The sequence below is a fragment of the Mangifera indica genome, chromosome 20 (genome assembly GCF_011075055.1).
Source record: "Mangifera indica cultivar Alphonso chromosome 20, CATAS_Mindica_2.1, whole genome shotgun sequence".
Lineage (NCBI taxonomy): Eukaryota > Viridiplantae > Streptophyta > Magnoliopsida > Sapindales > Anacardiaceae > Mangifera > Mangifera indica.
Window position 1 is genome coordinate 184,659 of NC_058156.1, and position 16,794 is coordinate 201,452.

At 34.3% G+C, this 16,794-nt stretch overlaps 2 protein-coding genes across 2 annotated transcripts; one reads left to right on the top strand and one right to left on the bottom strand.

Moving 5' to 3' along the window:
- The first annotated feature begins 788 nt into the window (after window positions 1-788).
- On the top strand, window positions 789-9,365 carry LOC123204953 (ABC transporter A family member 7-like). Its single transcript, XM_044621776.1, has 18 exons — window positions 789-1,259; window positions 1,827-2,211; window positions 2,340-2,419; window positions 2,592-2,736; window positions 3,170-3,289; window positions 3,374-3,498; window positions 4,137-4,295; window positions 5,037-5,199; window positions 5,271-5,396; window positions 5,510-5,593; window positions 5,696-6,057; window positions 6,536-6,736; window positions 7,067-7,176; window positions 7,281-7,365; window positions 8,132-8,260; window positions 8,362-8,467; window positions 8,636-8,724; window positions 8,923-9,365. Exons 1-18 carry the CDS (start codon window positions 1,200-1,202, stop codon window positions 9,220-9,222), a joined length of 2,829 nt encoding a protein of 942 aa, XP_044477711.1. The 5' UTR covers window positions 789-1,199; the 3' UTR covers window positions 9,223-9,365.
- A 1,507-nt stretch (window positions 9,366-10,872) lies between these two features.
- LOC123204942 (transcription factor PRE3-like) lies at window positions 10,873-12,310 on the bottom strand. The gene is made up of 2 exons (XM_044621761.1): window positions 11,891-12,310; window positions 10,873-11,048 (listed from the first exon to the last, which is right to left on the bottom strand). The coding sequence occupies exons 1-2, from the start codon at window positions 12,014-12,016 to the stop codon at window positions 10,899-10,901; spliced, it is 276 nt and encodes a 91-aa protein (XP_044477696.1). The 5' UTR covers window positions 12,017-12,310; the 3' UTR covers window positions 10,873-10,898.
- Window positions 12,311-16,794: the final 4,484 nt, after the last annotated feature.

The following is a 16,794-nucleotide window of genomic DNA, read 5'->3' on the forward strand; positions in this document are numbered from 1 at the left end:
AAGACAAATTGTATTTATTTGAACCTAAGTTTGAGTGAGAGTTTTATTGATTTTGAGAATCCAGTTTTGTCAAAATTAGACCGGGTTATCATATTGCATTTATTTTTTGGAAAAATCTAATTGGATTCTTTGAAATTCGACCGGTTTAAATCCACCTACATAAATAAATCAATTTGGAAAAATATATGATAAATATAAATAAATAATATTGCATTTATTATTAAAGGAATATTAAGATTAGATCCCTTATTGGTACATAAAAGGGAAAAGGCATATTACCTTGAGGGATTCAATGAGGAGGGCAGTTTGGTCAACTAGGAATGGCAGATTGGTCTTTTCACGTAAGGAAACAAACAACTTAGCAATTGTATTCCGTAGGGGTTGACGCTTGGTACCTTTGAACCCAAGCTTATCCTCCTGCGCACATTCCCTAAAATGGACCACAATGCGGCTGCCAAGTCAATATTTAATTAAAATAATGCTTTGCTTTGCTTGGTGAGGGGGTTAAGAATTGTCAAAATATCTTTCGTTTGGCATTTGTCAAAGTGCGTGCTCACCTCAGCGCCCCCTTTCACACATCATAATCAATAATTATATTAATATAAAATATGGCAGAGCAGAGCCCATCTGCCCTGCAGCTTCCTTTCATTTGTCCCAGATTTTGACCAAATTAATTAATAATGTTGTTGTTTTCCTAGAAGTTACAGCCCCGATTACTTCATACATCAGCTTTCATCCCCACCCACAAAAGCCTCATCGCCTTCAATTTCTCTTGTAAACTACTGCCCAAATCCTCCAACACTAATTTCTCGTAACTTACCTTTCTTCTGCCTCAAGCCATCTAATATGCCATGATCCTTTGCAAGGACCAAAGTTGTGGTCGTCCGGACATAACTGGGCATTGGGTCCCGGTTGGATTTCAAGGTGTTGAATTAGTAAATTATCTATGGTCAACCAAAGGGTACTATAGTCATTGTGTCAAGGGCATTCTCGGTATCCAATCTCATTTACGCACCTGCAGTATTATTTTCTTTCTCACAAGACAACGCGCTTAAGAAAGTTGAAAATTTCCATTACATAAAACAGAAAAGACTTGTACTTGTTAACGGTCTCAACATTGAACCCAAATTATACTTGGCGGGTAATTCCATCCTCCGTCGGTAACTGTTTTCACGTTCAAATACTTCAAACTGACATCAATGGCGGCCGGTTTCTGCACTCAGGCAAATGCTTTACTCAGAAAGAACTTAACTTTCCAGGTGGGTCTCTTTCTCTCTCTCCAATAAGATTTTTGGCTGTTGATTTTCTATAGTGTTTTTTTTTTTCTTCGCATTTTATTCCGAATGAAAAAAGGTTTTTTTCTTTTTTCAGAATTATTTTTATTTGATGAACTTACTTCATTTTGGGAATTTCAGGTATATGGTAAAATTTTGAACTTTTGTAATTTTTGGGTTTGTTTGGCTGAGATATATTGAATCTTCTGGTTCTCAATGTTGGGGAAACTCTATTTTAGTTGAATTTGTTTCTTTTTCTTTTGTGGGGTCAATTGTTTTAGCATATAGCTAGGACCAAAGTTTCAGCTTACTGATCTTTTATGCTCTCACTCTATCTCTGGCTTGATAAGTGATAAATGTTATTGTTGATTTTTATTTGTCAGATTTATAATCTATTTGCATTTTTGTTTCTGTGTGAAATTAAAAATGGAAAACTTGTAGCTGAGACTGTCATACTCTTATGTTAATAGTGTTGAAGTGAAATTTAAGGTCTCTGCAAACTATGGTTAATTGAACATATCTGACAATGTTATGTCTGTTCTCCTTTTGCAGAAACGAAATGTGGGGGCGAATATTCGGCTCGTTGCATTTCCTGTTGTCCTTTGTCTATTAATTTTGGCCCTCCAAATTGTTTTTGATAAACTAGTCAACAATAACAGTGACAACAAGTGTGGTTGTATTTGCATCAGAAGAAATGGAGATAAATGTGTGGAGGAAAGATGTGGGATAGAGTACTCAAATTCGGATCAAGCAGTTTTTTGTCCCATTCCTAATCCTCCAGAATGGCCTCCATTGTTACAGATACCAGCGCCTGAATTTCGTGCTGTTAGAAATGATTTTATGACATTCACAGATTTGCCAAATGAATCATGCAGAATTAATGGTTCCTGTCCGGTGATTTTCCTTCTAACTGGAAACAATCATTCTTTTGGAGAAAGTATGACCATCTCTCCTATTTCTTTGTTTCTCATTAGTTAGAATTTTTACAATTTCATTTTCTCACCTACTGATGTAATAGATACATATATTTTATGTTTTTTTTAACTTGGGTGTGAACTTTAACAGTATTGGGTAAGAATATGTTGCCAAACACTTCTACAATAAATCCCTCCAATCTTATAGGTAGTTTGGCCAGCAATGTCTTGGTAAGTTGTTTTTCCTGCCCTTTTTCTTATTACTGTTTAGATTTTTTTGGTTAATATTACCTTTTACTTCTATTTTTGGTATCAACATTGTATCAAGCATAATTCTCTAGATTTGCTTTCTTGACAACTGTTTAAGCTTTGCAGCTAATGTGATATTTCGAAAATGTCTCAGGGGTCAGAATCAACGCTGGATACAAGTCAATTTATTGATTCGGCTTTTATTTCAGGCCTTCCAATCTATAATGTTCAAAGTCAGTGTGCATCAAATTCTACAATTCCTGCTTCAGTTCAGTTGTCATCCATTAATACTACACTAGGTATATGTTTTGTACCCTTGGATAGTTTCTTTTGAATATTTTTTCACAAAAATCATTCAATTTCTTCAGTAAAATTTAAGTTGTCCAATATGTTGTTCCATGAATGTGAGAAAAATGTTGACTTCACATAAAAATGAATTTGGAGAATGTTACGGATTTTGACATGGCAAAGAAACAAAGAGGTTTCTATCTTCATGAGTTCAGGGAAAGTTCACTCTACTTATTCATTTGGTGGTTGAATTTCTGTGAGCCATTCTAACTCCTTAATCAGGAACAGAAGCAGTAATTGACAAGGCAATTAGATTACTGTACAACTTCAACCATCCAATTGCATTACAATATTTGAAAAAAAAAAAATCATTGTGTCTGAGGAAAAAAACGAGTGCATCCATTAGTTTAAGTTTCTGATTGTTTATCATTCTTCTTGATCTAGAGATAAGATGTGTGGAAGGTTCAAATCTATGGCGCACAAGCTCTTCAGAAATAAATGATGAGATATATAGAGGATATATGAAAGGGAACTCAGAAGAAAAGATTAATGAGATTGTTGCAGGTTAGTGTTCTGGGTTTTCTTATTTTAAATCTTCTATGGTTAATACAGTAATACAAAAATACTTGTACTTTGATTTTTCTGCAGCCTATGATTTCTTAAACTCTGACCTGAATAAGTTTAATGTGAGCATCTGGTACAATTCAACCTATAAGAATGGCGGAGGTAATTCTCCTATTGATTTGGTGCGGGTTCCACGCTCAGTTAATCTGGTATGTATAGAAAAGTGTATAATAATTGGGATTTTATTTGTGGTTATGCATTTTTTTGTGTGACTCCTTCATTAGGCCTGCCTTGAAATAGACTCCAGTGTGTAGTGTCCTTAAAATATATATAAAGTAAATGAACCAAATTCTTTGACAAATAGAAAATTTAAGAATGAGATACTCTGCCCAACCTTCTTATGGGATGTATAATTTTTTAACCTTTTTCCTTTCACTTTCACATTTAAACCTATTAAATGCTCTTTTTTTTTTTGTCTTGCTTGGGGCATGGTGTTGTTCAAAATAATTTAAAATGCTATTGAAGTATTATTTATCAACTTTGTGGAGAATCACCCTTTTCCACAACATTTTAACTCCTATCTTTTCACCCGTCATGGATTTTGTTTTATATGCTATCATAATTAACAGGGCCATCTCAGTAACAATATTGCATTGTAATTGTTTTTAGCTTTTCTTCTTCCTCTTATAATTTTATTCTGACTTTCGGGATTTAGATTGTTTTGTATTCTGCTTTTCTTATTCTCCCTAACACACCTTCAGGGTTCAGATTATTTATATTCATCTATTCATCTGCATGAAACAATAAATCATAATATACACTGACATGTGAGATTCTTGTATTCTAGGTATCAAATGCATACCTTCGTTCTCTGCTAGGGCCTAGTGCACAAATGCTTTTTGAATTTGTCAAAGAAATGCCCAAAACTGAAACCCAGCTAAGGGTGGATTTGTCATCCATTATTGGCACACTGTTCTTTACATGGGTTGTCCTACAGCTATTCCCTGTAAGTATTCTGTTTGTATAAGGACATATATTTTTCTTTGGGGATCATAAGTAGTTAAGGCTTGCATCAAGTGGATATTTGTTAGTTTCCTGACTTGTATCATAGTTTTCTTGTCTGTTTCTGTTAAAGACCATAGCTAAATAAAGGTTTTTCTGAGTAATCACACTTGATTTATAAATGTTAAAGTAATTTTTTTATCCTTTATGTGTAATGATGAATCATCATTTGAATTATCTGGTTTCACAAATTTTAAATAATCCTATAGTAATGCTATAAGTAACAAGTATCATATAAGAAGCAGTGTCATGCATTCCCATATTAAAAAAAAAAAATTAAATAAATGTATCTAGTTAGAACTGTCCTTTTAAGTTATCATTTTACCAAAAAGCTTAACTTGACTGGTAAGAAGCCCATTAACATACTAACTCTGGCATGTGTCCCAAGTTTGTAAGGCATGTATATCCATAAAACACATATATGACAAGAACACAAGCACAAGTAATTATAATTCAGTTAATAGGAAGAAATTCAAACATAAGACCACTTGGTTAACCTGGCTTGGTATTATTCTTAGTTACAACTAAATTTAGAGGTTTAAGCTTCGTAAGGACCCAACTCAGTTTTACAGCTCTTTACATGTCAAAGAAGTTAGCATCAGGTACATCATCTCATAGGTTTTAATAATGTTGTATCTGATACTTTGTCAAGTTCTAAATGCTCAATATGATTTCTTTCCTGTAGGTGGTCTTGACAGCTTTGGTATATGAGAAACAGCAGAAACTGCGAATTATGATGAAAATGCATGGACTGGGTGATGGACCTTATTGGATGATTTCATATGCTTATTTTTTTGCAATATCTGCAGCATACATGATATGTTTTGTGATATTTGGCTCAGTCATAGGTAATGATCTAGCTAGCAATTATATATCTTTAATCTTTGAATCAACTTAATTTTATGCAATTGACTTGCAGGGTTGAGATTCTTCACACTGAATTCATACAGCATCCAGTTTGTGTTTTATTTTCTCTATATAAACCTGCAAATTTCTGTGGCCTTTCTATTAGCTGCACTGTTTTCAAATGTGAAGACTGCTGCAGGTTTGGTGGTCTTTTTTTTCCTTATGTATTACATTAGTGGTTGAATTCCCACATTTTTGCTGTTATCTGTGAACTAATTTTCATCCCGTGAACGAAAATTTGAATGAGTGCAGTGGTCGGATACATATGCATTTTTGGAACTGGCCTCTTAGGTTCCTTTCTCTTTCAGGTCTTTCTTCAAGATCAATCATTTCCAAGTAAGTTAAAATGCAAAATAAGGTTATACTCTTGTTCTTGTTTCTGTTTTTCTTAAACATGAACTAGTATCACTCATCATGTGATTTATTCACTTTCTGTAGGAGGCTGGATCATTGTAATGGAGTTGTATCCTGGCTTCTCTCTATATCGTGGATTATATGAATTTGGACAATATTCCTTCAGGGGTCACTACATGGGAATTGATGGTATGAGGTGGGCAGATTTTGCTGACAGTGGAAACGGGATGAGAGAGATCTTTATTATCATGCTGATTGAGTGGCTGTTGGTGCTTGCTATCGCTTATTATATTGATAAAACTGTATCATCTGGAAGTGCAAAAGGACCTATGTTTTTCTTGCAAAACTTGAAGAAGAAACCTCATTCATCTTCTCAGAGGCCCAGCTTGGAAAGGCAGGGATCTAAAGTCTTTGTTGAAATGGACAAACCTGATGTAGTTCAGGAGGTAGCTTTTCTTGTTTCTTGTGAGTTTACATTATCTTCTTTTACAGGTACAGGTTTCTGGAGAGTGTTAGTAATTCCTTGATACATAGACTAGCAAGTTGGTCTTTCAGAAACTATTGATTTATCATATTGTCTGAAGTAGCAAAAAATATTTAAACTATCCACATTTATAAAAGCAGTACGATGATTTTTTTTCTCTCTATTCTTCGGGTTTTGTTCTGCAACAAATGCTTCTCATTAAATATTCATAACATAAATGTTGATTGCTGAGTTATTTATCTTGGAAGATGAAATTGTTGATGCACAGCTCTCGAGTGTGATTCTACTGCTTGTAATTGTTGTGGGGCCTGACATCACTAATGAAACTTTTGATGTTTATTTATATAAATCTATCACTTTCTTATTTTTGGATCTTCATTGTTGTGATTTGACTCAGTTCTTTCTATAATTCCAATTTCACTCATCTTTTTACTGTCCAGAGAGAAAAGGTTGAGCAGTTGCTGCTTGAACCAAGCTCAAGTTATGCAGTCATCACTGATAACCTTAGAAAGATATACCCTGGAAGGGATGGCAATCCTGAAAAATTAGCTGTCAAAGGGTTATCTCTTGCTTTGCCTTCGGGGGAGTGTTTTGGCATGCTTGGTCCTAATGGTGCTGGCAAAACCTCTTTTATTGGTATGGTAAGTACAATATACACTTTTCGCTCCTCGAGATAAACATGGTTGACTATTCCCTTTAGGGACCAATACAGCATCTACGCTCTTCGGACCCTGAAATAAGGAGACATAATGGAAAAATCTTAGCATGTCAGCATGGGCTTCTGTTTATTTTGGTTCTATTACAGAGCTGTTTACTGTTAAAAACATTTTTTGCCACTTACATTGCTTCTAGAGGATCTGTATTTCCTTTATCGTGAGAAGTTTTGCTTGCTGTGGACTCTTCTTGTGTCCTCAGAAATAAATGTCTGCTGTGCTTTCTGCAACACTGAAGATTTATTTTTTTGTTAACAGATGATTGGGATCACAAAGCCAACCTCTGGAGCAGCATTTGTTCAGGGTTTTGACATACGAACTGAAATGGACACAATATATACCAGCATTGGTGTATGCCCTCAGGAAGAGTAAGCTTGAAATTTTTTTCTTCTATGGCAGAAGAATTCTTATTATTGTCTATTCAAATTTTGAAATATTTTGACATGTCATTGTATTTATTGGACAATTTTAGCCTGCTGTGGGAAAACCTAACAGGAAGAGAGCACCTACTATTTTATGGCAGACTTAAGAACCTTAAAGGTTCTGCCTTGAAACTGGTAAGTCAGCCTTGAAAATAGTTTTAGTTCTGCCTTGACTTTTTTTTTTTATAGGATAACTGGTACTTGTATCAGGATTTGTGGTTGGAATTTTAATATAAACCTGTGTTTTTCTTCTCATTTTTGTGCTTTTCCAATGGAATTTGATTATTTTTAATAAACTAAAACTATTAAGTTTGGAAACAAAAAGCAGTTATAGTACAGTAAATTTGTACCAAAGAGGTATGGGGGAGTTAACCTGAATGTAAATCTGCATCTTTTGCATGTATTCTGCTCTAGCGGCTCGATCAAAATTTTAACTCAATGCTCAATCTTTTGTTGGAGGTGTGGTGAAGGATGGGAAGAATTTAGGGCTGGATTCGAGCCGAACCGAGCTCGAGCTCGGCTCGACTTAATAATAATATAGCTCGAGCTTGAGTTTGGGCTCGTCGAGCTCGTTATGCTTGAGCTCGAGCTCGGCTCGAGTTTGACTCGACTCGTTTCAAATTCGAGTATTCGTTATTAAAACAACGTTGTTTGAATACATATTAATCAAAATAACGTCGTTTTGTATCAAAAATTTTAATTTACAAACTTTGAAAATTAAGCTCGAGCTTGAAAACATTGGGGCTCGAGCTAGCTTAGGGCTGGCTCGTTTCGAGCTCGAGCTCGAACGGGCTCGGCTCGAATCCAGCCCTATGAAGAATAATGAGCAATACATCTTTTGCTAGCAATCTTCACCAAGAATAACTTTTACTCTCTTGTTGTTCCTATTTTGTTGCTGTAGGCAGTAGAAGAATCTCTCAAGAGCGTCAACCTGTTTCATGGAGGGGTTGCTGACAAAAAAGCTGCAAAATACAGTGGAGGTATGAAGAGGAGGCTGAGTGTTGCCATTTCACTGATAGGGGATCCCAAAGTATGTCACTGTCTCTCTTCAATGTTTTTGTAAGACTGAGAACTCTTGGATAGTTATATCCTACCACACTACTTTTGGCTAATCCTTGGAGATTTCACAAGGTTGTTTATATGGATGAGCCTAGTACTGGATTGGATCCAGCTTCAAGGAATAATTTATGGACTGTTGTGAAGTGTGCAAAGCAAGGCCGGGCAATTATTCTTACCAGTACTCTCTTTCTCTCTCTCTCTCTCTCTACACAAACACCCATTTTCCATCCGTGAAAACCTAATTCTATCTCCTATTCTTTTTGGTTTATGGTTTTAAGGATGCTACTAACGAGAGAGCTGGAAGATTTTTCCGTGTATTTGCTAAACTTGTTTATATGTTTACCAGCCCATTCTATGGAGGAAGCAGAGGCCCTATGTGACCGTTTAGGAATTTTTGTAGATGGCAGCTTGCAGTGCATAGGAAACCCAAAAGAGGTAAATTTGAAAAAACATATGTACTGTTAAACGTCTTGCACGATGAGATCACATAGAAAATGAGACCTTCAATATGGTTCTCAAGTAACTCAGTATTGCATGAAGTTTATTGACACTGAAAATCAACAATTGTCTTTTTCAGACACAGTTTTCTTCATTGCATTGTACTGACTTTCCAAAAAATGTGGTGTTTGACAGTTGAAGGCTAGATATGGAGGATCATACGTGTTCACAATGACAACATCTGCGGATCATGAGGCAGAAGTGGAGAGTATGATAAAGCATCTCTCCCCAAGTGCTACTAAGATATACCACATTTCTGGAACCCAAAAGTTTGAGCTTCCAAAACATGAGGCTCGGATTGCAGATGTATTCCAAGCTGTCGAGGATGCAAAGCGGAGGTTCACTGTTTTCGCTTGGGGTTTGGCTGATACCACTCTAGAGGATGTCTTCATCAAGGTTGCCCGCAGCGCCCAGGCATTCAACGATTTGTCATGATTTGCCTTATGTATTAGACTTCTCTTGTGCTTGCTTCGATATATTGGGTTGATAGCAATAGCATTACTCCAGTGGCTTTGTACATTCTTGAAATTGTATTTTTAATTTGAAAATGAAATAACAAATATGATCAGTTGCCATTATTTCATCCAGCAGTATTTGTTTCTTATTAATTTGTTGTAATAAATTCTTAAGTTTCTAATTCTAAAATGAATTTTTCAAACTTAAAAGATGGAAAATTGTCATTTCTTCGAAGTTCAAGTGGAAAATAATCTTTCGGCCTCTGATCTATATGTAAAAATTTCTGGCTTACTGGCTTTATCCTGAAGAAGCAGTGGCAATGGGGAAAATATAAGTTTGATGCTTCCATGACTGGCTCAAAGAAATGTATAATTGTCATGTATATCAAAAGTACATCTAAATCTGGGAAAGCCTGACAGAAAATTATGTAAAAATTGTTTCATTGCTCAATATTTTTGTTATCCTGTTTGAATCATATATAAATGTGAGTGGAGGACAAAGGCAAAGTCAATATTGCTGCTGCTTACTTATCTCCTTGCAGCTTTTGCTTCAACCAGAAACTGCCCATACCTCCATCGAGAAAGATGTAACCCATGCTCCAAATTAATTGACACTTCCCTTTTCATGTAACTCTGCCATCCCCATGCATTTATCAAGCTCTTCGACCGAGTTTCTTTCACATTCATCAACTTCCCCACTGTCTCCATTGATGTGATGTGAAAAAGCTTGTCTGCGCCCAAATTTATATAATATTATTAGTATATAAGATGGAAAACTGGTGCAATTACCCGTCCAAGTTGTGATAGAATAGAGGATAAAAAGTTTTATGATAATTGTGATTTCAAATAATGTGTTGTTTTTCCTTTCAATAATACTTCATGTTTAAATGATCAGGGTTATAAATACATACAAACAAATATGTCATTATTGGATAATTTGAAATAAAATTAAAATCGATTTGAGTTGATTTGACTCGAATCTAATCACATAATTAGGAAAAAATTTGATCTGAGTAGACTTGGATTGAATTCAAGACTCAACTCAATTCAAATGAGTTAATTTCGAGTTAAAGTTTAGTTGAGTAGTTTAAATTGAGATTGATTTGTTTGTTTATTTAGTGATATTGTTTATCTCATCAACGTTATTATTCATCCTTCTAATTACATTCTTTACCCAATCAATAGCCCTCCAATAATACTATATACTAGTTTTAATTCAAATTGGATATTATAAATTCAACTCAAACTTAAACTAACTCCGAATTCAGTGCAAGCGGGATCAAATCCACTTTTATGATGATCATTTATACATATGTAGTATCACTCTCCTTCTTTTTGGGTCATTTTTGAATAATCGGAACGCATAAGTTTTATGTTTATATATACTGCAAATAGGATTTGAGAGAGAAGACCTTTTATATTGGTCTCATAAACATTGGTTTGCAAAAAGGATATTCTAACCATTCAACTGCATCTAATAATAAGTTAAAGTTCATAACTAATAATGTCGTCACAGAGAGACCTGAAAGGAGGAGAAAGGAGGAGAAAGGAGTAATTCAGAAGAAGAATGGATAGACTATGGGATAGCTGGCCACTGCCTAAGGTAAATGACCTCTCCTAATATCCATTCTTAGCAGTAGCAGTATATATGCACAACTATTGCATAAGTAAATTCCGGATTATAGCAGCTTGAGCAGTGTCAGTTGTCGCCAATAGCTCAGAAAGTCTTTCACTGAGATCATCAACCTCTCTGTGCAAGTTTCTAATATAATTGCATGTTTCTTGTAACACTTTGGCCGCTGAAACCTGCAATTAAGCAATCAAATCAGATTACCGTATATGGACGACTGTAAAAACTTTTGAATCAAAATAATGCTATGCTTATATATTTTTAAGTATACAAATAAGTATATAAATGATATATCATCATATGATTAAGTGTTATTTTATTTTTAATTCAAAATCACTCAATTATATAATAATATATCATCTATATACCTATTTATATACTCAAAAATTGTTCTCATTAAGCCTCGTGAACAAGTGTTTTATCAAATTTTGGACTTCTCTCTGCTTATTCTCTAAGGATTGTCCTTTGCTAATGCCTCCTAAATGGATGGATTGATTATGACAGAGGCTTTTCAATTCAAGACTAAGAGATAAGTAAATTAATTTGCATAAGTACGTATAATAACGTGCTTGGTTGTCTCTACCTTCAATATTTGTTCACAAACCACCCTAAAGTTGGAATTTGAATCTAACTGGTGTTGCATAAGAAAATTCGTGCACCAACGAAGAAGAGCACAAAGACTAAGTCTTGTGCAGGGAAATGATAATCATGAGCGAATGATTTTATTTAAATGAGTGTTGAGAACATGATGTTTTTATCACGATTTAACCCTCTGCTCAAAAACCTGCGTCTATGGCTATGAGAAAATCTGACACAGTTTTACTTTACAACAAATGGCTACTTCTTCAAGTAAACAATGCCTAGAGTTTCTTTGTATGGAAAGTAAAGACAAGTTAGCAAGCGTTAGTTGTTAGAGATTTAAAACAAAATGGGTGAGGTGATCCGAAATCTCTTTCAAGGGAAGGACCAAAACCTAATGAACATAAGAATAGCAAGAGTAAATAGAAAACAAGTATACCTTGTCAGAGCGGCTATTGCGAAGCTCAGGAAGAAGTTGTTGTAACTTGGAAACAAGATCATTGATCTGATCATCAGTGATCCTTGATGCTTCGGACTGCCTTGATCTTGACCTTCTGCCAGACATCTTTTATTACAAACACTGTAACTATGAGTGAACTCAGGAGAAAAGATATATAACCAGTCAAGTGGAGAGACAATCAAGTTATGGAGATATGAGAAAGAAGAAAGAGAGAAGACAATTGCATGGGAGAAAGCAGAAATCCAAGGTGATATTTAAATAGGGTTTTGCAGAGAGAGAGAGAGAAAGAAAGAGAATCAAGTCTCTAGAGATACGCCATAATTACTGTCTTCTTCTTTTTATCTCTCTGTGTTTGTGCTTGTGTTTGTTCCCAGGCTATGTGGTGAATGAATGAAGCATATCAGCCATTTCCCACTTCATACATCTCATCTCATCAACTCAACCCAACTCGAATCTCTCTTTCTCTCTTTCTCTTTCTCTCCCTCTGAACATATAATTTTAAACTTGTGTTTTGTTTCCGAGCCAGCGAGTTGCATTGTCAGTCCCTCACGCAATATCATGTTTTTTATTCATTTTTTCTTATTGTTTCAATCAAATACGAGAAAAATCTCACCATTTCTCTCTGTATATTATGTTTCTTAGTTGACCAGTCAAAAATGTTCACAACATACCATGGTCTTGCCCTAACTCCATATCCATACACCAATACTCACACGTGCCATCTCAAGTCCTTACACCGACCCACCTCCGGTGAAAATTAGGGCTTTTATTTCCCTTTTTTTCTTTTGGGTTACATTTTTTTGTCCTAATAAATAGAATTAAGGATGAATTTTGGTAGGTGGCATTGCAAAGGTGTCTAGGTGGATCATAACATTGCTTTTATTGGATAAATTATTAATTACCATGTAATAATCATAGGTGGATTCAAATTGAATCAAACTAGAACATAATAATTAGAAAATAAAAAAAATCACCGTTAAAATGAACTTTGATTTGACGACATTAGTGAAATGTTTATCCTAAGTCAAACTCAAACTCAATGAGTTGATTCTTTTTCAACTTGAGTTCAACTTATTCCAGTTAAATAATAAGTCAAAACGAAATAGCTTCTTTCGAATTCACCCTTATTAATAATATATAACCTATCTTAATTTGACACTGATAATATTTAGGCCAAAAGACTATTTCTTACTCAAGTTTTAGCTCAATATCAAAAATATATCTGCGATAGTTCAGAACTCAAACATCCACACATGAACTAACTTTCATTAGAATTTTTTATTAGAAATAAGGATAAAACTGTTATTTTAAAAATATTATTAAATAATATATAATTTTATCTCATCCTCTTCTCCCTCCCCCCCGCCCCCCCCCCCCCCCCCTCCCCGACCCCCCGATTTTAAAAATTACTATTTTACCTCAAACCTCTTTGAAAAGTCACCATTTCCCCCTAAGGTTTGAAATTTTTAGGGTTTTTTCTCCAATGACTAGAGCTAGCATTCCCCACCAATCTTTTTCCAGCACCAAAAGAAGAAGGAAGGGCGACCACCCATCTTTTGTTCGAGCTCGAATGACCACTTATTTATCACATTTGGATGATGCTCAGGCAATATCGCGTGATTTGTTAATCTTAGCCACGATGCTTTGATGTTGGACGACTACGATAGATGTTAGGATGACGAAGACAAGTGCTTGAATGATGCCAGGGAGATGAATCACGTGAAATAAAGGCAGGCAATTTGTGCAAAATATGGGGAGACGCTAGTCGAGATTCGTCACCCTCCGAGCTTTGGATGAAAGTGGGTGGTTTGAAAGAAGGGAGAGAGATGGTCAGACAGTGTTGGTTGCCGAAGAGAGAGAGGTTTTACCAGAAAATCGAAACCCTAGGGGGGAAAATGAATTTGTCAAAACTTAATTCTAAGGAAAAATTGTTAGTTTTCAAACTAATGGGAGAAATGATATAAATTTTTCGGGTTTAGAGGTAAAATGACGATTTTATTGTAACCTTTAATAAAAAATTCTAACAGAAATTAACTCATAAATAGTTGTTTGAGTTTTTTATATATTGTAGGTGTGCTTTTGAAATTGAACTAAATCTTAAGTGGGAAATAGTCCTTTGGCCTAATACTTACAAGAACTTTGATTGTTGTCCTGGCTTTCTCTCAGAATGACTTGGAAATCTAAATATTGTAGACAAATTTAAACAAGTTGGCAGATTAACATGGCATGTAGAGAAATTATTTCCATGTGAGACTGATCCATTTTTTCATTAACCTAATTATGTAATCAGCCTACTAAATCATGATGATACCCAGAACATGATTGATTTTTCATTAACACATGCTTCTGAATTGTCCAATGGTTAATTGAAAGTGTGGACATGGTGGTGTATTCGATCCGAATTGTTCAAGTTCAAATTAGTGTTCGACTCAGCTCAAAGCCTCTCATACACCAAACAACCGGTTCATTGAGAATTTTCCTTTTTCATTTTTATGATATGATTCTTCTTCTTCAATAATTTAAATGAATCAAACTTGAATAGGTCTTTGTTTGAATTTGATTCGATTCGAATTCATTTCTATGGTAGACATATGATTAACAATCGGTATAATAATTCCTACCACTCTTAATCCAGCTGCTCCCAACTTCATGCAAGATAAACAATACATTAAGCTTCTCAAATTTATGCATGGATTGGTGTAAATATAGCTATAGTAGCTAGGTTTCTTTTATTCATTACATGCAAGAAAACTATTTATCCATAAATTCTCGAACACATAACAATATATACACACAAAAACATCATCTTTTCGAAATCTGGGTATTTGCAGATTATCTTTTTTCATGGTTTCTAGAACAGAAATAATACTTATACCACAAATATATGTTCCCTCTTGGCTATGAGTTAGTTGAGTCGTCTGCGTGACGCAAAACCAAGATTCTTTAGTAAATTAAAGGAAGAAACAAACAGAAAATATTGAGTCGAGTCGATTATTGAGGGTGGCAAGTTCTGATGGTCAGTTGTAAAATAGTACGGTGGATGTGGAGGTGGCTCGGCGTACATCTCGGGGCACATGACATTGATCCAATGGACAGCCAAGACTGTGCTCACATTCACGAGGAACCCTTATTTCTTTATTTCTTTCAAATCCATCCAGTGGGCTGGTTTCTTTTCCCAATCTTAGAGTTAGAGTTTTTTGAAAATGCAAGAAAGATATATATATATATATATATATATTTATTTATTTATTTATTTAATGATCTCGATCCTTACCATGTGCTCTGTACTGTCTATTATCTTCACGTTTTCGTGCGTGCATTGTTTATTTCGATTGCCCTCGTATTAATATATAAGCATAAGACCTCTCTATCTTCTCACTCTTGCTTCCTTGGTCGGTGAAGGAGACCGATCCATTCAAAATCAACCGATAATTGACACCGACCAAAATGATTTTAACATTGTTAATAAGCAATTCTCTAATACAAGATACGTGGGTTTTAGTAATGGGTATCCTATCCCATGCATGTAGAGAGCAGGTAAGGTAGCACAGTTTTATTTGTGTAGAATTAACAGGCCATTCTTCTTTTACTTTCCTTCTAAACCGAGCTTAAACTGGTTCTTATTTATGCTCAATTTGGTTCAAATCCACTTTTATAAATTATCCATGCATGTTTATGGGTTTAGCTTAATGTATTGACTAATTACAATTGAATCAACAACAATGATTCAAATATATTATCCTTGATTTATGTTTTAGAGGTAGTAGTTGGGGTTTAAATGTATTTATATATGATTATTAGCTACTAATTAAGCTTAAGCTGATTGATATATAGACTATATATTAATGGGAGGCCTGGGGGAGGTTAAGATGAACTTAACGAGAAAGCAATAGAGTTGAAAAACCGGTGCACGTGCACCACCTTCTCTTCCTTCTATGTATGCCTTGAGAGAACAAAACTAATCAACTTAATTAATTAACAACTACAAAGATGATGAATGTGACAAAGCTTAATATAATTCTAAATTCTCATATAAAAATGGGAATAGTAGGACTTAATCTAAGGTATTAGGATTTGTATTAACAATAACTATGTATCCCCAAGTCTTTTTTTTTTTAAATTTTCCTTCTAACACATGTTACGTAGTCATATGAAGTATTATTAATCATTTGTGCACAATTTAATCAATTCCTTTTTAGGTCAAGATATGAGCCGAATTAAACTTGAACATGGATTGATTTAAGTTGAGCTTGAATAGGTAATAGCATGAGTTGAGTTCAATGAGTTGTATTGAAAGAAAGCTTGAGCTCCACTTGTATATATATAACTCTTTGATTTGGCTTAAGTTTGTGAGTCGAATTTTAACATTTAAAATGACGTTATTTTGACAGTTGTTTATCTTAACTTGATTTAAGTCACAAGTTAATCTCAAATTAATTTAAATCAAACAATTGATTCACAAGTTGGATCAAACCAAACTTGAGTTGTTGAACATCTCCAACCTTAGTTTGACTTAATTATCAATTGAGTCTAAAACTCTGTTTAAAGCTTGATTCATAAAAATTTGAGTTTGATAACTCAACTTGAATCTAGCCCTATGAATCTTACTAAGAATTCCAAATCAAACTAATGTATTATCATATAATTTAGTGATATTAAATTAGATATAAAATATACAATTAAATTACGCAATCACATTATAATATATTAGTTTATTTTTATCTAATATTAAAAAAATATTTGTACATATAATATTATTTATCCTCCCATATTATGGTGAGAGCATGTGGAACATAAATAAATAAATAAAATTAATTAATTAAATTAGATGTTAAGTAGAATTATTATAATAGCAACTTGGATTAATTAATCTAAAATTACAA

Coding starts and splice junctions, on each gene's coding strand:
- LOC123204953 (XM_044621776.1), top strand. CDS start 1,200: ATGGCGGCCGGTTTCTGCACTCAGGCAAATGCTTTACTCAGAAAGAAC. Junction 3,499..4,136: donor TTCCACGCTCAGTTAATCTG/GTATGTATAGAA, acceptor CTTGTATTCTAG/GTATCAAATGCATACCTTCG. Junction 5,594..5,695: donor TCAAGATCAATCATTTCCAA/GTAAGTTAAAAT, acceptor CACTTTCTGTAG/GAGGCTGGATCATTGTAATG.
- LOC123204942 (XM_044621761.1), bottom strand. CDS start 12,016: ATGTCTGGCAGAAGGTCAAGATCAAGGCAGTCCGAAGCATCAAGGATC. Junction 11,049..11,890: donor GCAATAGCCGCTCTGACAAG/GTATACTTGTTT, acceptor GCTTAATTGCAG/GTTTCAGCGGCCAAAGTGTT.